Source organism: Oncorhynchus masou, chromosome 30 (assembly GCF_036934945.1).
Source record: "Oncorhynchus masou masou isolate Uvic2021 chromosome 30, UVic_Omas_1.1, whole genome shotgun sequence".
NCBI lineage: Eukaryota > Metazoa > Chordata > Actinopteri > Salmoniformes > Salmonidae > Oncorhynchus > Oncorhynchus masou.
In genome coordinates this window covers 68410302-68432512 of record NC_088241.1, presented here as the reverse complement: position 1 = coordinate 68432512, position 22211 = coordinate 68410302, and the positions used below count along the sequence as shown (strand labels likewise).

Below are 22211 nucleotides of genomic sequence, written 5' to 3'. Positions count from 1 at the left end.
GCAGGACATAGGTTCTACGATGGGCCTGACATAGGTTCTACGATGGGCCGGACAAAGGTTCTACGATGGGCCGGACATAGGTTCTACGATGGGCCGGACATAGGTTCTATGATGGGCTGGACAAAGGTTCTACGTTGGGCCTGACATAGGTTCTACGATGGACCGGACATAGGTTCTACGATGGGCCGGACATAGGTTCTACGATGGGCCGGACATAGGTTCTACAATGGGCTGGACAAAGGTTCTACGATGGGCCGGACATAGGAAATGGTTATCTATACAAAGTAGAATAATGAAAGCTGTTAAAAACCTTTGGGACTCTGAGCATATGGAATGTTTCCGGGTTGGGGGAGTCTTTCTCTCTGTGATTGGTCTAAAAGAGAGGGAAAAGCACGGTGTAAATGGTGTAACGGTACGTTTTGTCAGAGAGAGAGAGCTTGGTAGACAGGTAGGTAAGATGTAACATACAGGAGGAGGAGGCATGGGAAGGAGAGGACATGAGCTGCATGATGAAGACCAAGACTCCCTCCGAAGCTGGTGTTTTGGTAGTTATTATCTTAGTGAGTGTTGCATGCTGGGACAGAGTGAAGCGATGCAGAGGTGCATACACTCAGAGCAGAGCTCTGTGGTAGTACGTGTTAGCATGGGGTGACACGTCACAAAGTCTACAGGGCAAACGGAAGTAACAAAATACAGTTTAGAAGACAGCCAGACATTGCCACATGGTCACATGACAGAGGAGAGGAGAGAACAGGAGGAGGGAGACAGAGAGAGGACCGGAGAGGAGAGGAGAGGGAGACCAGGAGAGGAGAGGGAGACCAAGAGAGGAGAGGAGAGGGAGACTGGGAGAGGAGAAGAGGAGACTGGGAGAGGAGAGGGGAGAGGGAGACTGGGAGAGGAGATGAGGGAGACTGGGAGAGGAGAGGAGAGAAGAGGAGAGGAGAAGGAGACCGGGAGAGGAGAGAGGGAGACTGGGAGAGGAGAGGGGAGAGGGAGACTGGGAGAGGAGATGAGGGGGACTGGGAGAGGAGAGGACAGGAGAGGGGAGGGAGACTGGGAGAAGAGAGAGGAGGAGAGAAAGAGAGGAGGACCGAGAGAGGACAAGAGACGAGAAGAGGAGGAGAGAGAGAGGAGGAGAGAGGAGGACCGAGAGAGGACAGGAGAGGAGAAGGGAGGAGAGGAGAGGCGAGAGGGGAGAGGAGGACCGAAAGAGGACAGGAGAGGAGAGGGGAGGAGAGGAGAGAAGAGAGAGACTGGGAGAGGAGAGGAGAGAGGAGATGAGCGGAGAGAGGAGGGGAGAGAGGAGGGAGACTGGGAGAGGAGAGGAGGCCCTGAACCTGAACGCACAACAGAGGCTGTTGTAAACAGACAAGATCGTGCTTTAATGAAGACAGACAGACAGACAGACAGACAGACAGACAGACAGACAGACAGACAGACAGACAGACAGCGCATGGAGACAGACAGACAGAGAAACAGACAGCACATGGAGACAGACAAACAGACAGACAAAGAAACAGACAGCACATGGAGACAGACAGACAGACAGACAGACAGACAGACAGACAGACAGAGAAACAGACAGCACATGGAGACAGACCGACAGAGAAACAGAGACAGAGACAGACAGACAGCACGTGGAGACAGAGAAAGAGACAGACAGACAGACAGACAGACAGACAGACAGACAGACAGACAGACAGACAGACAGACAGACAGACAGACAGACAGACAGACAGACAGACTGTGTACAGGATACCACAGCACAATGAGACACAGAGACTGGGAGACACTACATTACAGAATACTGGCCTTTGTTCTCTGGAGACTGAAGCATTCAGATACATATACACTGAGTATACAAAACATTAGGAACACCTGCTCCTTCCATGACAGACTGACCAGTTCAATCCAGGAGAAAACGAGGATCCCTTATTGATGTCACTTGTTAAATCCACTTCAGTCAGTGTAGATGAAGGGGAGGAGACGGGTTAAAGAAGGATGTTTAAACCTTGAGACAATTGAGACATGGATTGTATATATCTGCCGTTCTGAGGGTGAATGACCAAGACAAAATATTGAAGTGCCTGTGAACGGATATGGTAGTAGGTGCCAGGTGCACCAATTTGAGTGTCAAGAACGACAATGTTGCTGGGTTTTTTACGCTCAGCAGTTCCCTGTGTGTATCAAGAATGGCCCGCCACCCAAAGGACATCTTGACACAACTGCAATTGGGAAGGTGTTCTTAATGTTTTGCGCACTCAGGGTAGATACTGTACATATAGCATAACCTAACCTAGCATCAGCTAACCTAACATAACATAAGCGAACATAAGCTAACGTATGCTAACGTAAGCTAACGTAAGCTAACATCAGCTAACCTAACATAAGCTAACATAACATAAGCTAACATAAGCTAACATCAGCTAACCTAACATAAGCTAACATAACATAAGCTAACATAAGCTAACATAACTTAAGCTAACATAAGCTAATGCAACCTAACATAAACTAACATAAGCTAACCTAACATAACATAAGCTAACGTAAGCTAACATCAGCTAACCTAACATAAGCTAACATAACATAAGCTAACATAAGCTAACATAACATAACTTAAGCTAACATAAGCTAATGCAACCTAACATAAACTAACATAAGCTAACCTAACATAACATAAGCTAACATAAGATAAATCTGGATGTCTATGAACACAGAGGAAGAGGCGAAGGCATTGGTCCATTAAACTTCCTCCAAACGTCCTCGTATTCTGCCTTACATGAAACAGATGTCCTGCATGCTTCTAATCTAAACAGTGTATCACTGTCAATGCAGTAGCTGCTAGATCTAAATCATTCTAGTTCTTATACTGAGCAACGTAATAACTCAGGCGTTATCTGAGCGGTCTCACCAGTTCTCTAGCGTGTCTACAGAGAGCCATGTCAGGATCCAGTTTCTCCAAAACAAAATGTTTCCTCTCCTTCAGCTCGTTTCTCAGGACCTCTCCCTTTATCAAGTAGATATGAGCCATGTAGGGAATGTTCCACACGCCCCTGAGAGAGGAGAGAAGGACAGAGATAGAGAGAGAGGGGGGGAGAAAGAGAGAGAGAAACACAGAGACACAGGGGGGAGAGAGACACAGAGAGACACAGGGGGAGAGAGACACAGAGAGACACAGGGGGGAGAGAGACACAGAGAGACACAGAGAGACACAGGGGGAGAGAGACACAGAGAGACACAGAGAGACACAGGGGGGAGAGAGACACAGAGAGACACAGGGGGAGAGAGACACAGAGAGACACAGGGGGAGAGAGACACAGAGAGACACAGGGGGAGAGAGACACAGAGAGACACAGGGGGAGAAAGACACAGAGAGACACAGAGAGACACAGGGGGGAGAGAGACACAGAGAGACACAGGGGGGGAGAGAGACACAGAGAGACACAGGGGGGGGGAGAAAGACACAGAGAGACACAGGGGGAGAGAGACACAGAGAGACACAGAGAGACACAGGGGGGGAGAGAGACAGACAGACAGACAGAGAGACACAGAGAGACACAGGGGGGGAGATAGACAGACAGACAGAGAGACACAGGGGGGAGAGAGACAGACAGACAGAGACAGACAGAGAGAGCGAGAGAGTATCATTTCCCAGACAGTCAGCCATCATATATCCTGGGTGTCTTACTGATGTAAAAACAACAACATCCAAACATCTCAGAACTCAACTGCCGACCGTGATCCTAATAGCTGCACTATATTAAACAAGTGATGCATGACCAGGGAATCTGATCCTGGATCTGGTTTGGAAAGACATGTCTTGGTGGGATGCTTGGCAGACAGCTGGATGCAGGAAACACATGCTATTCATTCTACCTCGGCTTGTCTGGTGGTTGTGAAGTGATGAGATCATCACAAATGATCCTCCTGCAGGTTTATATATATATATACATATATTTTTCTTTACAGACAACCATTCATACACGACCCATAATCCCCAGCTCTGCCAGTGGACCAACGAGCAGCTTTCCTGGTTTAAAGGCTTACCATCCTGACATCACAGGAGGCTGGTGAAGGGGAGGACAGCTCCTCATAACGGCTGGAACGGAGCCAACGGCATCAAACGAATAGAAACCATGATACCATTTCACTCATTCTGCTCCAGCCATTACCACGAGCCCCGTCCTCCCCAATGAAGGTGCCACCAGCCTCCTGTGTCTGACACTGTGGCTTCCCTGAAACAGATCAGTGAGTAATACTATACTATAATATAATAAAACACTCAGCAATTCACAAATAAGCCGAAATCTGAGTTATACATACGAGACGTACAAAATGATAGTTTCAACCCCATTGGTTGAGGACAGGACACTCACACACGCTTGCTCTGCACGATGTCGATGTAGTCTTCAGAACGGGCATAATAACCATCCAGACTCAACGCCCCCCAGAAGTTGGACCATAGCTTGCCATGACGAGTGACAAGGGGACCAATTATTTTCCTGTCAGAAAAGAGAAGAAGAAGAAGGAGAAGGAGAAGAAGAAGAAGGAGAAGAAGAAGGAGAAGGAGAAGGAGAAGGAGAAGGAGAAGGAGAAGGAGAAGAAGAAGGAGAAGGAGAAGGAGAAGAAGAAAAAGAAGAAGAAGAAGGAGAAGAAGAAGAACAAGGAGAAGGAGAAGAATGAGAAGAAGGAGAAGAATGAGAAGAAGAAGAAGAAGAAGAAGAAGAAGAAGAAGAAGAAGAAGAAGAAGGAGAAGGAGAAGGAGAAGAAGAAGAAGAAGAAGAAGAAGAAGAAGAAGAAGAAGGAGAAGGAGAAGGAGAAGAAGAAGAAGAAAAATAAGAAGAAGAAGAAGGAGAAGAAGAAAAAGAAGAGAGACTGTCATTATCATTCAGTACAAATAATTTGAAACTGTAAAAGATGAAGAATTTAAAAAATATGTTTTTATTGGGTGTAAATCTAGAGTGTGCAGTTTTGGCAGCCAAATGTGTCCTCCTGCCACAACCTGAGGGACAGCCAGTGAAAAGTGCAAAGTAATGTCAATAATATTTCCTGTTTAGTTTTGTTTTCATACCACGTCATGTGTCTTCTCAGTCATGTTGACACTGGTCCACTACCAGGTCATGTGTCTTCTCAGTCATGTTGACACTGGTCCACTACCAGCTCATGTGTCTTCTCAGTCATGTTGACAATGGTCTACTACCAGGTCATGTGTCTTCTCAGTCATGTTGACACTGGTCTACTATCACTGCTTTAATGTTGTTGTTTTCGTTGTTGTTAATGGTAATCACATGTCCACTACTACTATTATTATTGCTGTTGGTCCCAACAGAGAACTAGAGGTAGAGGGTCCCAACATGTTACATGTTTGACAATCTAAATCATTTAACTTTCTATGCCAATAAAGTATTTTAAATTGAACAATGACATGAAATTGAGAGGTGCATGAGAGAGAGAGAGAGAGAGAGAGAGAGAGAGAGAGAGAGAGAGAGAGAGAGAGAGAGAGAGAGAAAGGGAGAGGTGCATGAGAGAGAGAGAGAGAGAGAGAGAGAGGGGGTGCATGAGAGAGAGCGAGAGAGAGCAAGAGAGAGAGAGAGAGAGGGAGAGAGCAAGAGAGAGAGTGAGAGAGAGAGGGAGAGAGGGAGAGAGGTGCATGAGAGAGAGTGAGAGAGAGCAAGAGAGAGGGAGAGAGAGAGAGAGAGAGAGAGAGAGAGAGAAGAGAGAGAGTGAGAGAGAGAGGTGCATGAGAGAGAGAGAGCGAGAGAGAGGGAGAGAGAGAGAGCGAGAGAGGGAGAGAGAGCGAGAGAGAGGGAGAGAGAGCGAGAGAGAGGGAGGGAGAGAGAGAGAGAGAGAGAGAGAGAGAGAGAGAGAGAGCAAGACAGAGAGGTGCATGAGAGAGAGCGAGAGAGAGCAAGAGAGAGCGAGAGAGAGAGAGAGGTGCATGAGAGAGAGCGAGAGAGAGAGAGGAGCATGAGAGATGGCGAGAGATAGAGAGGTGCATGAGAGAGAGCGAGAGAGAGCGAGAGAGAGAAAGGTGCATGAGAGAGAGCGAGAGAGAGAGAGGTGCATGAGAGAGAGCGAGAGAGAGAGGTGCATGAGAGAGAGCGAGAGAGAGGGAGAGAGAGTAAGAGAGAGAGTAAGAGAGAGAGAGAGAGAGAGAGAGCAAGAGAGAGAGTAAGAAAGAGCAAGAGAGAGGGAGAGCGAGAGAGAGAGAGAGCAAGAGAGAGAGTGAGAGAGACAGAGAGAGAGAGAGAGAGAGAGAGAGAGAGAGTGAGAGAGAGAGCAAGAGAGAGAGTAAGAAAGAGGAAGAGAGAGGGAGAGAGAGAGAGAGAGAGAGGGAGAGAGAGAGAGAGTGAGAGAGACAGAGAGAGAGAGAGAGAGTGAGAGAGAGAGAGAGAGAGCGAGAGCGAGAGCGAGAGAGAGAGAGAGAGAGAGAGACAGAGAGAGAGGGAGAGCGTGTAATTCTATCAAACAGGATGTCTTAATACTGGGTGACTTAAGGACGTAGCAAACATCCAAACATCCTGAGTCTCAGACTCCACCCCCAGAGTGAACCTGGGAGGACTCCACCCCCAGACTCCACCCCCAGAGTGAACCGGGAGGACTCCACCCCCAGACTCCACCCCCAGACTCCACCCCCAGAGTGAACCGGGAGGACTCCACCCCCAGACTCCACCCCCAGAGTGAACCGGGAGGACTCCACCCCCAGACTCCACCCCCAGACTCCACCCCCAGACTCCACCCCCAGACTCCACCCCCAGAGTGAACCGGGAGGACTGCAGCCAAGTGGGGATGGTTAGAGCAGAACCTCTCTGGGTCGTATTACAGTAAACCAGACATAATGTAATGCTAGCCTCTACTATACTGAATTCAGCAAGGACTGAATTCACAGACAGCAGTAGAGACCCTACCGCTGGTCTCGACCGCAGGCTTCCAAAGGCAAAACAACAACTGTGGAGGTATCAACCTCTACCTGGCCGTACTGGCCTGCAACAGAAATATAACCGTACTGGCCTGCAACAGAAATATAACCGTACTGGCCTGCAACAGAAATATAACCGTACTGGCCTGCAACAGAAATATAACCGTACTGGCCTGCAACAGAAATATAACCGTACTGGCCTGCAACAGAAATATAACCCTCATCAGTAATATAACCTTCAGTAATATAACCTTCAACAGTAATATAACCTTCATCAGTAATATAACCTTCAACAGTAATATAACCTTCATCAGTAATATAACCTTCATCAGTAATATAACCTTCATCAGTAACATAACCTTCAACAGTAATATAACCTTCATCAGTAATATAACCTTCATCAGTAATATAACCTTCAGCAGTAATATAACCTTCATCAGTAATATAACCTTCAACAGTAATATAACCTTCATCAGTAATATAACCTTCATCAGTAATATAACCTTCATCAGTAATATAACCTTCATCAGTAATATAACCTATAGCAGTAATATAACCTTCATCAGTAATATAACCTTCATCAGTAATATAACCTATAGCAGTAATATAACCTTCAACAGTAATATAACCTTCATCAGTAATATAACCTATAGCAGTAATATAACCTTCATCAGTAATATAACCTTCATCAGTAATATAACCTTCATCAGTAATATAACCTTCATCAGTAATATAACCTTCAGTAATATAACCTTCATCAGTAATATAACCTTCATCAGTAATATAACCTGCAGCAGTAATATAACCTTCAGCAGTAATATAACCTTCATCAGTAATATAACCTTCAGTAATATAACCTTCATCAGTAATATAACCTTCAGTAATATAACCTTCAGCAGTAATATAACCTTCATCAGTAATATAACCTTCAGTAATATAACCTATAGCAGTAATATAACCTTCATCAGTAATATAACCTTCATCAGTAATATAACCTTCATCAGTAATATAACCTTCATCAGTAATATAACCTTCATCAATAATATAACCTTCAGTAATATAACCTTCAACAGTAATATAACCTTCATCAGTAATATAACCTTCAACAGTAATATAACCTTCATCAGTAATATAACCTTCATCAGTAATATAACCTTCAACAGTAATATAACCTTCAACAGTAATATAACCTTCATCAGTAATATAACCTTCAACAGTAATATAACCTTCATCAGTAATATAACCTTCATCAGTAATATAACCTTCAACAGTAATATAACCTTCAGTAATATAACCCTCAGTAATATAACCTTCATCAGTAATATAACCTTCAACAGTAATATAACCTTCATCAGTAATATAACCTTCATCAGTAATATAACCTTCAACAGTAATATAACCTTCAACAGTAATATAACCCTCAGTAATATAACCTATAGCAGTAATATAACCTTCATCAGTAATATAACCTTCAGTAATATAACCTTCATCAGTAATATAACCTTCATCAGTAATATAACCTTCATCAGTAATATAACCTTCAGTAATATAACCTTCATCAGTAATATAACCTTCATCAGTAATATAACCTTCATCAGTAATATAACCTTCAACAGTAATATAACCTTCATCAGTAATATAACCTTCATCAGTAATATAACCTTCATCAGTAATATAACCTTCAACAGTAATATAACCTTCAACAGTCTGCAGCAGTAATATAACCTTCAACAGTAATATAACCTTCAGCAGTAATATAACCTTCATCAGTAATATAACCCTCATCAGTAATATAACCTTCAACAGTAATATAACCTTCATCAGTAATGTAACCCTCATCAGTAATGTAACCTTCATCAGTAATATAACCTTCATCAGTAATATAACCTTCATCAGTAATATAACCTTCAACAGTAATATAACCTTCATCAGTAATATAACCTTCAACAGTAATATAACCTTCATCAGTAATGTAACCCTCATCAGTAATGTAACCTTCATCAGTAATATAACCTTCATCAGTAATATAACCTTCATCAGTAATATAACCTTCAACAGTAATATAACCTTCATCAGTAATATAACCTTCATCAGTAATATAACCTTCATCAGTAATATAACCTTCATCAGTAATATAACCTTCAACAGTAATATAACCTTCATCAGTAATATAACCTTCATCAGTAATATAACCTTCATCAGTAATATAACCTTCATCAGTAATATAACCTTCATCAGTAATATAACCTTCATCAGTAATATAACCTTCATCAGTAATATAACCTTCATCAGTAATATAACCTTCAACAGTAATATAACCTTCATCAGTAATATAACCTTCAACAGTAATATAACCTTCATCAGTAATATAACCTTCATCAGTAATATAACCTTCATCAGTAATATAACCTTCATCAGTAATATAACCTTCATCAGTAATATAACCTTATATATTACCCATGCAACGTACATGAACATTTAATGTTTGAGATCATTCAGATTCCTGTCCCTGTGATGATTCCTCTGTATCGTAACGACCACAGCAAAAAATAAAAACAACATAAACATAAACATAAAAACAACACACCTGTTCCCGTTCAAATGGCCTGAGACAGGAACACAACAACACACCTGTTCCCGTTCAAACGGCCTGAGACAGAAATACAACAACACACCTGTTCCCGTTCAAATGGCCTGAGACAGGAACACAACAACACACCTGTTCCCGTTCAAACGGCCTGAGACAGAAATACAACAACACACCTGTTCCCGTTCAAACGGCCTGAGACAGAAATACAACAACACACCTGTTCCCGTTCAAACGGCCTGAGACAGAAATACAACAACACACCTGTTCCCGTTCAAACGGCCTGAGACAGAAATACAACAACACACCTGTTCCCGTTCAAACGGCCTGAGACAGAAATACAACAACACACCTGTTCCCGTTCAAACGGCCTGAGACAGGAATACAACAACACACCTGTTCCCGTTCAAACGGCCTGAGACAGGAATACAACAACACACCTGTTCCCGTTCAAACGGCCTGAGACAGAAATACAACAACACACCTGTTCCCGTTCAAACGGCCTGAGACAGGAATACAACAACACACCTGTTCCCGTTCAAACGGCCTGAGACAGGAATACAACAACACACCTGTTCCCGTTCAAACGGCCTGAGACAGGAATACAACAACACACCTGTTCCCGTTCAAACGGCCTGAGACAGAAATACAACAACACACCTGTTCTGCTCGATGAGGATCTTCAGGGTCTGTCTGTTGGTGAGCATCACGTCAGCGTCCATACTGAGGTAGTAGTCACAGCCTGGGTCCTTACGACACAGCCCCCTTGGTTACACACAGGGAAGAAATAAGCCTGGTCAATCACTGATTCATTATAATATAATTATAAACGATGGCCTGATGAGCGACCGAGCTCATAGTCTATAAACGATGGCCTGATGAGCGACAGAGCACATAAAGTCTATAAACGATGGCCTGATGAGCGACCGAGCACATAAAGTCTATAAACGATGGCCTGATGAGCGAACCGAGCACATAAAGACTATAAACGATGGCCTGATGAGCGACAGAGCACATAAAGTCTATAAACGATGGCCTGATGAGCGACCGAGCACATAGTCTATAAACGATGGCCTGATGAGCGAACCGAGCACATAAAGTCTATAAACGATGGCCTGATGAGCGACCGAGCACATAAAGTCTATAAACGATGGCCTGATGAGCGACCGAGCACATAAAGACTATAAACGATGGCCTGATGAGCGACCGAGCACATAAAGTCTATAAACGATGGCCTGATGAGAGAACCGAGCACATAAAGTCTATAAACGATGGCCTGATGAGCGAACCGAGCACATAAAGTCTATAAACGATGGCCTGATGAGCGACCGAGCACATAAAGTCTATAAACGATGGCCTGATGAGCGAACCGAGCACATAAAGACTATAAACGATGGCCTGATGAGCGACAGAGCACATAAAGTCTATAAACGATGGCCTGATGAGCGACCGAGCACATAGTCTATAAACGATGGCCTGATGAGCGAACCGAGCACATAAAGTCTATAAACGATGGCCTGATGAGCGACCGAGCACATAAAGTCTATAAACGATGGCCTGATGAGCGACCGAGCACATAAAGACTATAAACGATGGCCTGATGAGCGACCGAGCACATAAAGTCTATAAACGATGGCCTGATGAGAGAACCGAGCACATAAAGTCTATAAACGATGGCCTGATGAGCGAACCGAGCACATAAAGTCTATAAACGATGGCCTGATGAGCGACCGAGCACATAAAGTCTATAAACGATGGCCTGATGAGCGAACCGAGCACATAAAGACTATAAACGATGGCCTGATGAGCGACCGAGCACATAAAGTCTATAAACGATGGCCTGATGAGCGAACCGAGCACATAAAGACTATAAACGATGGCCTGATGAGCGACCGAGCACATAAAGACTATAAACGATGGCCTGATGAGCGACCGAGCACATAAAGACTATAAACGATGGCCTGATGAGCGACCGAGCACATAAAGACTATAAACGATGGCCTGATGAGCGACCGAGCACATAAAGTCTATAAACGATGGCCTGATGAGCGACCGAGCACATAAAGTCTATAAACGATGGCCTGATGAGCGAACCGAGCACATAAAGTCTATAAACGATGGCCTGATGAGCGAACCGAGCACATAAAGTCTATAAACGATGGCCTGATGAGCGAACCGAGCACATAAAGTCTATAAACGATGGCCTGATGAGCGACCGAGCACATAAAGTCTATAAACGATGGCCTGATGAGCGAACCGAGCACATAAAGTCTATAAACGATGGCCTGATGAGCGAACCGAGCACATAAAGTCTATAAACGATGGCCTGATGAGCGACCGAGCACATAAAGTCTATAAACGATGGCCTGATGAGCGACCGAGCACATAAAGTCTATAAACGATGGCCTGATGAGCGACCGAGCACATAAAGTCTATAAACGGTGGCCTGATGAGCGACCGAGCACATAAAGTCTATAAACGATGGCCTGATGAGCGAACCGAGCACATAAAGTCTATAAACGATGGCCTGATGAGCGACCGAGCACATAAAGTCTATAAACGATGGCCTGATGAGCGAACCGAGCACATAAAGACTATAAACGATGGCCTGATGAGCGAACCGAGCACATAAAGTCTGAAAATAGATTTAGTCCTCACATATGAACTCACTCACATCCCACCTGACAGGTACAAGAGGAACCAATCAATGATTAGGATATTAATTACAGCTGATCAATTACAACAGACATCATCATGACAGGGAGATTAGACACCAAACATACACTTTACAATATGTCCTGCTGTACTTTGCAAGTTTCCAATGAGTAGATCCTAAGTAAAACACTACTAATTCCCGACGACAGAGATTCAGTTCTCAATGAAGGGTGTGATTGAGGTTTCTGTACTGTATATTCATTTGAAGATTACAGACCACTGATAACCCTGAGAGAGGATTGTGAATAATGGGGGGAGGCATCCCGAACTGCCCTGTCCTGTCCCGAACTGCCCTGTCCTGTCATGCCCTGTCCTGTCATGCCCTGTCCTGTCCTGTCCCGAACTGCCCTGTCCTGTCCCGAACTGCCCTGTCCTGTCCCGAACTGCCCTGTCCTGTCCCGAACTGCCCTGTCCTGTCCCGAACTGCCCTGTCCTGTCCTGTCATGCCCTGTCCTGTCCCGAACTGCCCTGTCCTGTCCCGAACTGCCCTGTCCTATCCCGAACTGCCCTGTCCTATCCTGAACTGCCCTGTCCTGTCCCGAACTGCCCTGTCCTGTCCCGAACTGCCCTGTCCTGTCCCGAACTGCCCTGTCCTGTCCCGAACTGCACTGTCCTGTCCCGAACTGCCCTGTCCTGTCCCGAACTGCACTGTCCTGTCCCGAACTGCCCTGTCCTGTCCCGAACTGCCCTGTCCTGTCCCGAACTGCACTGTCCTGTCCCGAACTGCCCTGTCCTGTCCTTCATGCCCTGTCCTGTCCCGAACTGCCCTGTCCTGTCCCGAACTGCCCTGTCCTGTCCCGAACTGCCCTGTCCTGTCATGCCCTGTCCTGTCCCGAACTGCCCTGTCCTGTCCCGAACTACTCTGTCTTGTCCTGTCTAGTGATCTAAAACATTGGCATGCTCTCTTTGTGATAGTTCAATGAGTTCATTGAGAGCCTGGTACCAGATCTGTCTGTGCTGTCTAACCTAGCCTGGTACCAGATCTGTCTGTGCTGTCTAACCTAGCCTGGTACCAGATCTGTTTGTGCTGTCTAACCTAGCCTGGTACCAGATCTGCTTGTGCTGTCTAACCTAGCCTGGTACCAGATCTGTCTGTGCTGTCTAACCTAGCCTGGTACCAGATCTGTCTGTGCTGTCTAACCTAGCCTGGTACCAGATCTGTCTGTGCTGTCTAACCTAGCCTGGTACCAGATCTGTCTGTGCTGTCTAACCTAGCCTGGTACCAGATCTGTCTGTGCTGTCTAACCTAGCCTGGTACCAGATCTGCTTGTGCTGTCTAACCTAGCCTGGTACCAGATCTGTCTGTGCTGTCTAACCTTTAACCTTTATTTAACTAGCTAAGTCAGTTAAGAACAAATTCTTAATTACAATGATGGCCTACACTGGTCAAACTTGGACAACGCTGGGCCAATTGTGCACCGCCCTATGGGACTCCCAACCTAGCCTGGTGTCAGATCTGTTTGTGCTGTCTTGCCTTCCCCTATGTTCCTTGTCACGCAGCTAGTTCATACAGATCTGGGAACAGGCTAAGCTAGACAGTTCCTTCTGAGGTGATGGGGGAAGGTTTAGGGGCCCTAGTCTCTCTGAGGATGGGGGGAAGCTTTAGGGGCCCTAGTCTCTCTGAGGTGAGGATGGGGGGAAGGATTAGGGGCCCTAGTCTCTCTGAGGTGAGGATGGGGGGAAGGTTTAGGGGCCCTCGTCTCTCTGAGGTGAGGATGGGGGGGGAGGTTTAGGGGACGAGAGATTTAGGTTTCAGAGACGGAGACACACACAACTAGAAGAATCACACATACACACAGGTCGGGTAGCGTACGTACATGCCCATATTCCTGGCCTCTCCTTGGCTCAAGTTCTCCTCCGGACCCACAACCTTGAAGCTGTTGAACATGTCTTTATTTTCCTCCCAAAACTTCTGGATGTGTCTCTCATGGTAAACCTCCTGCAGAGACAGACAGAGAGACAGAGACAGAGAAGTATTTCTCATATTACAGTTAAATTTCAGAGAGCTGAGAGAGAGAAGAAGACATGGTTGATGGATCGGAAGCTGTGTCTTGCACTCTGCCATACTGAGTCGACCAAGAGCCAAGGCCCAGCTGCAGATACTCCATACTCACGTTGTTATGAACGAAGACGTTAAGTTTATGTTTGGGGTAGTCGAGGGTCGCGAGTCTCTGGAAGAATTGAGAGAGGAAAGGAGTGGGCTGTTCGATGAACACTCCAACCATCACAGTGGGATACTCCTGTTGATACAAGACATACTGTTATTAAACAACACTTACAGACACATTGCAGTAATGGAAATCTGTTGATAAGCAACTGCTTGTTAAGATTAGGGTTAAGGTTGGAGTAAGGGTTAGGGTAGGGTTCCCCAACATGATGAATTTGGCCCGCGGGTGGTTTTATTTGGCCTCCCCCCAAGTTTTCTGAGCAAAGAAAAGTACATTTTTTTATTTTTACATTTTCATTGTTGAATAATAAAAGACTAAAAACACAATAAATCAGCTCCAAGTGATTTTAATTTCAGAAATCTGTTCCAAAGTATTCCCACGTACAATAGAGAGACACATGACTGCACACAAATGTAATCAAGGTTTGAAATGATTATGTTTTAGTCAAAAATGATATTGGTTTTAGCTTCTTGCGGTTAATTTGCGGTCTACAAATGATTAGTAATCATGTTCCAGCCACCCGTCCATCAGCTCAAGAAAACATCGTCCGAAGCTGAATCTCGTTGATGATCCCTGGGGTAAAGGGTTAAGGTTAGGGTAAGGGTTAAGGTTAGGGTTAGAGCTAGGGCTAGGGTAAGGGTTAAGGTTAGGGTAAGGGTTAAGGTTAGGGTAAGGGTTAAGGTTAGGGTAAGGGTTAAGGTTAGGGTAAGGGTTAAGGTTAGGGTAAGGGTTAAGGTTAGGGTAAGGGTTAAGGTTAGGGTAAAGGGTTAAGGTTAGGGTAAGGGTTAAGGTTAGGGTAAGGGTTAAGGTTAGGGTAAAGGGTTAAGGTTAGGGTAAGGGTTAAGGTTAGGGTAAGGGTTAAGGTTAGGGTAAGGGTTAAGGTTAGGGTAAGGGTTAAGGTTAGGGTAAAGGGTTAGAGTTAGGGTAAAGGTTAAGGTTAGGGTAAGGGTTAAGGTTAGGGTAAAGGTTAAGGTTAGGGTAAAGGGTTAGAGTTAGGGTAAGGGTTAAGGTTAGGGTTAAGGTTAGGGTAAGGGTTAAGGTTAGGGTAAAGGGTTAGAGTTAGGGTAAGGGTTAAGGTTAGGGTAAAGGGTTAGAGTTAGCGTAAGGGTTAGGGTAAAGGGTTAGAGTTAGGGTAAGGGTTAAGGTTAGGGTAAAGGGTTAAGGTTAGGGTAAAGGTTAAGGTTAGGGTTAGAGCTAGGGCTAGGGTAAGGGTTAAGGTTAGGGTTAGAGCTAGGGCTAGGGTAAGGGTTAGGGTTAGAGCTAGGGCTAGGGTAAGGGTTAAGGTTAGAGCTAGTGCTAGGGTTAGAGCTAGGGCTAGGGTAAGGGTTAAGGTTAGGGTTAGAGCTAGGGCTAGGGGAAGGGTTAAGGTTAGGGTTAGAGCTAGGGCTAGGGTAAGGGTTAGGGTTAGGGTTAGGGTTAGAGCTAGGGTTAGGGTTAGGGTTAAGGTTAGGATTAGAGCTAGGGCTAGGGGAAGGGTTAAGGTTAGGGTAAGGGTTAAGGTTAGGGTTAGAGCTAGGGTTAGGGTTAAGGGTTACGTTTAGAGTTAGCATAAGGGTTGAGGTTAGGGTTAGTAGATAGTTAGTTGAATTGTTACTGGTAGTCTAGAGCAGTGGTCGCAATCAACTGATTGCAGTCTATCACAGTGCCATCTGTTTTGTTACCAAAGCCCCTTATACCACCCACCACTGCAACCAGTATGCTCTCGTCGGCTGGCCCTCGTTACATATTCATCGCCAGACCCACTGGCTGCAGGACATCTATAGGTCGTTGCTAGGTAAAGCTCCGCCTTACCTCAGCTCACTGGTCACCATAACAACACCCACCCATAGCACGCGCTCCAGCAGGTATATTTCACTGGTCATCCCCAAAACCAACACCTCCTCTGTCCTTCGAGTTTTCTGCTGCCAATGACTGGAACGAACTGCAAAAATCACTGAAGCTGGAGACTCTTATCTCCCTCATTAACTTCAAGCACCAGCTGTCAGAGCAGCTCACAGATCACTGCACCTGTTCATAGCCCATCTGCCAACGAACGATAAAGGCATGCGCTCCTTTTAAAACAAATATTGTTGAGCTGGTGCTGGAAGGTGCAAAAGTCCTGAGCACCGGGTAAAGTGTTCCCATGAGTCAAACTCCACCGACACGGCGGACCGGCAAATCTGACGAAATCAAGTGCACCTACTGGTCTGCCCAATCGGATAGCTCAAATCACCGTGGCTCCAGAGCGTCCAATCGGATAGCTCAAATCACCGTGGCTACAGAGCGTCCAATCGGATAGCTCAAATCACCGTGGCTACAGAGCGTCCAATCGGATAGCTCAAATCCCCGTGGCTACATCGGATAGCTCAAATCAGCGTGGCTACAGAGCTTCCAATCTGATAGCTCAAATCACCGTGGCTACAGAGCTTCCAATCGGATAGCTCAAATCACCGTGGCTACAGAGCTTCCAATCGGATAGCTCAAATCACCGTGGCTACAGAGCTTCCAATCGGATAGCTCAAATCCCCGTGGCTGCAGAGCTTCCATGACCCTGAACACAGCCAAGTTTAATAGGCTACTAGCCTACGTAAGATGTAATAACTGTCAACGAATCCAGCAAAGAGCTGCTGGTTATATGAGTTAATGTTTTAGTTTATATTCAGCTCTCACTGTTTTTATTCAACACTATTACAAAACGCTCTTCTCCGTACTTCCACTCGGGCTGCAGCTGCAGTGAGTCAGTAGCCAGGTATCGACAGCCTTGCATTTTTCTCTGGTCATAGGAACAACAAGAATTTGTGCCTGAGGCAGATGTGGTGCGACTCGAGTTTCGCCGTCAGGTGGAAGACCGTGTCCCCTCTCTCTCTGATCAGTCTCACCGGAGGAAAGGAAGGAGGGAGCAGGTGGAAGACCGTGTCCCCTCTCTCTCTGATCAGTCTCACCGGAGGAAAGGAAGGAGAGAGCAGGTGGAAGACCGTGTCCCCTCTCTCTCTGATCAGTCTCACCGGAGGAAAGGAAGGAGGGAGCAGGTGGAAGACCGTGTCCCCTCTCTCTCTGATCAGTCTCACCGGAGGAAAGGAAGGAGAGAGCAGGTGGAAGACCGTGTCCCCTCTCTCTCTAATCAGTCTCACCGGAGCAGGTGGAAGACCGTGTCCCCTCTCTCTCTGATCAGTCTCACCGGAGGAAAGGAAGGAGAGAGCAGGTGGAAGACCGTGTCCCCTCTCTCTCTAATCAGTCTCACCGGAGGAAAGGAAGGAGAGAGCAGGTGGAAGACCGTGTCCCCTCTCTCTCTGATCAGTCTCACCGGAGGAAAGGACGGAGAGAGCAGGTGGAAGACCGTGTCCCCTCTCTCTCTGATCAGTCTCACCGGAGGAAAGGAAGGAGGGAGCAGGTGGAAGACCGTGTCCCCTCTCTCTCTGATCAGTCTCACCGGAGGAAAGGAAGGAGAGAGCAGGTGGAAGACCGTGTCCCCTCTCTCTCTGATCAGTCTCACCGGAGGAAAGGAAGGAGGGAGCAGGTGGAAGACCGTGTCCCCTCTCTCTCTGATCAGTCTCACCGGAGGAAAGGAAGGAGAGAGCAGGTGGAAGACCGTGTCCCCTCTCTCTCTGATCAGTCTCACCGGAGGAAAGGAAGGAGGGAGCAGGTGGAAGACCGTGTCCCCTCTCTCTCTGATCAGTCTCACCGGAGGAAAGGAAGGAGAGAGCAGGTGGAAGACCGTGTCCCCTCTCTCTCTGATCAGTCTCACCGGAGGAAAGGAAGGAGGGAGCAGGTGGAAGACCGTGTCCCCTCTCTCTCTGATCAGTCTCACCGGAGGAAAGGAAGGAGAGAGCAGGTGGAAGACCGTGTCCCCTCTCTCTCTGATCAGTCTCACCGGAGGAAAGGACAGAGAGAGCAGGGACCGTGAGAGGCGGTTGAGAAACATCGTTTTGAACGGTCGGTCGTCCAACTCGGAATTCCAAGTCGGAAACTCGGGCAGCTTTCTAGACCTCCGACCTTTCGACCTGAAGATCACTGACCTCGTGATTTGACCTCGTTGACCTTCAGGTGCAATTTTGTTATCAAAGCTCGAGTTTTGAAATATAATCTGGTCTAATGAACATTATTGGCAGGCCAATCACATAGCCAATATGCTGTGATATATATTAGGCCTACTGCCCAAACCTCATTCCTACTGTTTGTCTGAGGTTAATGTAAAGACAGACATCTGAGCAGTAGATCTCAGCTTGCTTTTTGACTGCGGAAGTGATCTCGACTCAGAAAAGGTTGGTGACCACTGTAGTAGATCATATCCACATAAAGTGTTACCGCTGTTTTCAATAACTCATCCAATTAGGCATTTTATTCACTAACATAATTTCTCACTTTTACTAACACTTTTTACTTCATTAATCATAAACGGAAAATGACATGCACTCTAAAGGTCAACAACACCTGCAACATGTACAATCAAACTATAATTTACAACAACAACAGAGAAGAGCAATTATGTGTGTTCAGACTCAATGAAATCGTGTTTGAGTGGGACCCTCCCTGAAGACCCTGAAAAGATTGGGCATGGGTCCCCAGATCCTCAAATAGTTCTACAGCTGCACCATCAAGAGCATCCTGACTGGATGCATCACTGCCTGGTACGGCAGCTGCTCGGCCTCCGACTGAAAGGCACTACAGAGGGTAGTGCGTACTGCCCAGTACATCACTGGGGCCAAGCTTCCTGCAATCCAGGACCTATATAATAGGCGGTGTCAGAGGAAAGCCCATAAAATTGTAGGAGACTCCAGTCACACACGTCGTAGACTGTTTTCCGCACGGCAAGCGGGACAGGAGCAGCAAGTCTAGGACCAAAAGGCTCCTTAACAGCTTAATCAAAGGCCACCGGACTCTTTACATTTGTCCCCTTCATTTGTTTTGTAAATTGCTGCTACTCACTGTTTATTATCTATGCATAGTCACTTCACACCTACCTAAATGTGCAAATTACCTCAACTAACCGGTACCCCCGCACAGTGACTCAGTATCGGTACCTCCTGTATATAGCCTCCACATTGACTCTGTACCGTAACACCCTGTATATAGCCTCCACATTGACTCTGTACCGGTATCCCCTGTATATAGCCTCCACATTGACTCTGTACCGGTACCCCCTGTATATAGCCTCCACATTGACTCTGTACCGTAACACTCTGTATATAGCCTCCACATTGACTCTGTACCGTAATACCCTGTATATAGCCTCCACATTGACTCTGTACCGTAATACCCTGTATATAGCCTCCACATTGACTCTGTACCGTAACACCCTGTATATAGCCTCCACATTGACTCTGTACCGGTACCCCCTGTATATAGCCTCCACATTGACTATGTACCGTAACACTCTGTATATAGCCTCCACATTGACTCTGTACCGTAACACCCTGTATATAGTCTCCACATTGACTCTGTACTGGTACCCCCTGTATATAGCCTCCACATTGACTCTGTACCGTAACACCCTGTATATAGCCTCCACATTGACTCAGTACTGGTACCCCCTGTATATAGCCTCCACATTGACTCTGTACTGGTACCCCCTGTATATAGCCTCCACATTGACTCTGTACCGGTACCCCCTGTATATAGCCTCCACATTGACTCTGTACCGGTACCCCCTGTATATAGCCTCCACATTGACACTGTACCGTAACACCTTGTATATAGCCTCCACATTGACTCTGTACCGGTACCCCTTGTATATAGCCTCCACATTGACTCTGTACCGTAACACCTTGTATATAGCCTCCACATTGACTCTGTACCGGTACCCCCTGTATATAGCCTCCACATTGACTCTGTACTGGTACCCCCTGTATATAGCCTCCACATTGACTCTGTACCGGTACCCCCTGTATATAGCCTCCACATTGACTCTGTACTGGTACCCCCTGTATATAGCCTCCACATTGACTCTGTACCGTAACACCTTGTATATAGCCTCCACATTGACTCTGTACCGGTACTCCCTGTATATAGCCTCCACATTGACTCTGTACCGGTACCCCCTGTATATAGCCTCCACATTGACTCCGCACCGGTACCCCCTGTATATAGCCTCCACATTGACTCTGTACTGGTACCCCCTGTATATAGCCTCCACATTGACTCTGTCCCGGTACCCCTGTATATAGCCTCCACATTGACTCTGTACCGGTACCCCCTGTATATAGACCCAACATTGACTCCGTACCGGTACCACCTGTATATAGCCTCCACATTGACTCTGTACCAGTACCCCCTGTATATAGCCTCCACATTGACTCTGAAACGGTACCCCCTGTATAGAGCCTCGTTATTGTTATTTTATTGGGTTACTTTTTATAATGTTATACTGTAGTTTATTTGGTAAATATTTTCTCAACTCTTCTTGAACTGCACTGTTGGTTAAGGGCTTGTAAGTAAGCATGCTGGTCCCTCTCAGCAGAGGTTGAGAGCTAGTCCCTCCCAGAAGAGGTTGAGAGCTGGTCCCACTCAGCAGAGGTTGAGAGCTGGCCCCTCCCAGAAGAGGTTGAGAGCTGGTCCCTCCCAGAAGAGGTTGAGAGCTGGTCCCACTCAGCAGAGGTTGAGAGCTGGTCCCTCCCAGTAGATGTTGAGAGCTGGTCCCTCCCAGTAGAGGTTGAGAGCTGGTCCCTCCCAGTAGAGGTTGAGAGCTGGCCCCTCCCAAAAGAGGTTGAGAGCTGGTCCCACTCAGCAGAGGTTGAGAGCTGGTTCCTCCCAGAAGAGGTTGAGAGCTGGTCCCTCTCTGAAGAGGTTGAGAGCTGGTCCCTCACAGAAGAGGTTGAGAGCTGGTCCCTCACAGAAGAGGTTGAGAGCTGGTCCCTCACAGAAGAGGTTGAGAGCTGGTCCCTCACAGAAGAGGTTGAGAGCTGGTCCCTCCCAGTAGAGGTTGAGAGCTGGTTCCTCTCTGAAGAGGTTGAGAGCTGGTCCCTCACAGAAGAGGTTGAGAGCTGGTCCCTCACAGAAGAGGTTGAGAGCTGGTCCCTCACAGAAGAGGTTGAGAGCTGGTCCCTCCCAGTAGAGGTTGAGAGCTGGTCCCTCTCTGAAGAGGTTGAGAGCTGGTCCCTCACAGAAGAGGTTGAGAGCTGGTCCCTCACAGAAGAGGTTGAGAGCTGGTCCCTCCCAGAAGAGGTTGAGAGCTGGTCCCTCTCTGAAGAAGTTGAGAGCTGGTCCCTCCCAGTAGAGGTTGAGAGCTGGTCCCTCCAAGAAGAGGTTGAGAGCTGGTCCTTCCCAGTAGAGGTTGAGAGCTGGTCCCTCCAAGAAGAGGTTGAGAGCTGGTCCCTCCCAGAAGAGGTTGAGAGCTGGTCCCTCTCTGAAGAGGTTGAGAGCTGGTTCCTCCCAGAAGAGGTTGAGAGCTGGTCCCTCTCTGAAGAGGTAGAGAGCTGGTCCCTCCAAGAAGAGGTTGAGAGCTGGTCCCTCTCTGAAGAGGTTGAGAGCTGGTTCCTCCCAGAAGAGGTTGAGAGCTGGTCCCTCCCAGTAGAGGTTGAGAGCTGGTCCCTCCAAGAAGAGGTTGAGAGCTGGTCCCTCTCTGAAGAGGTTGAGAGCTGGTTCCTCCCAGAAGAGGTTGAGAGCTGGTCCCTCCCAGTAGAGGTTGAGAGCTGGTCCCTCCAAGAAGAGGTTGAGAGCTGGTCCCTCTCTGAAGAGGTTGAGAGCTGGTTCCTCCCAGAAGAGGTTGAGAGCTGGTCCCTCCCAGTAGAGGTTGAGAGCTGATTCCTCCAAGAAGAGGTTGAGAGCTGGTCCCTCTCTGAAGAGGTTGAGAGCTGGTCCCTCTCTGAAGAGGTTGAGAGCTGGTCCCTCCCAGAAGAGGTTGAGA

At 46.7% G+C, this 22211-nt stretch overlaps 1 protein-coding gene across 2 annotated transcripts in view; it reads right to left on the bottom strand.

Annotated features, from left to right (window-relative positions):
- plod2 (procollagen-lysine, 2-oxoglutarate 5-dioxygenase 2) overlaps nt 1–22211 on the bottom strand; it is a 128338-nt gene that overhangs the window by 19528 nt on the left and 86599 nt on the right. The window contains exons 9-14 of one of the 2 annotated variants that reach the window (XM_064949681.1): nt 14336–14461; nt 14039–14160; nt 10167–10271; nt 4377–4502; nt 2912–3053; nt 311–373 (exon numbers count right to left, since the gene is read on the bottom strand). In XM_064949681.1, the coding sequence (XP_064805753.1) occupies nt 311–373; nt 2912–3053; nt 4377–4502; nt 10167–10271; nt 14039–14160; nt 14336–14461 (684 nt within the window). The remainder of the gene's footprint in view (nt 1–310; nt 374–2911; nt 3054–4376; nt 4503–10166; nt 10272–14038; nt 14161–14335; nt 14462–22211) is intronic. The other variant, XM_064949682.1, reaches the window with a different exon arrangement.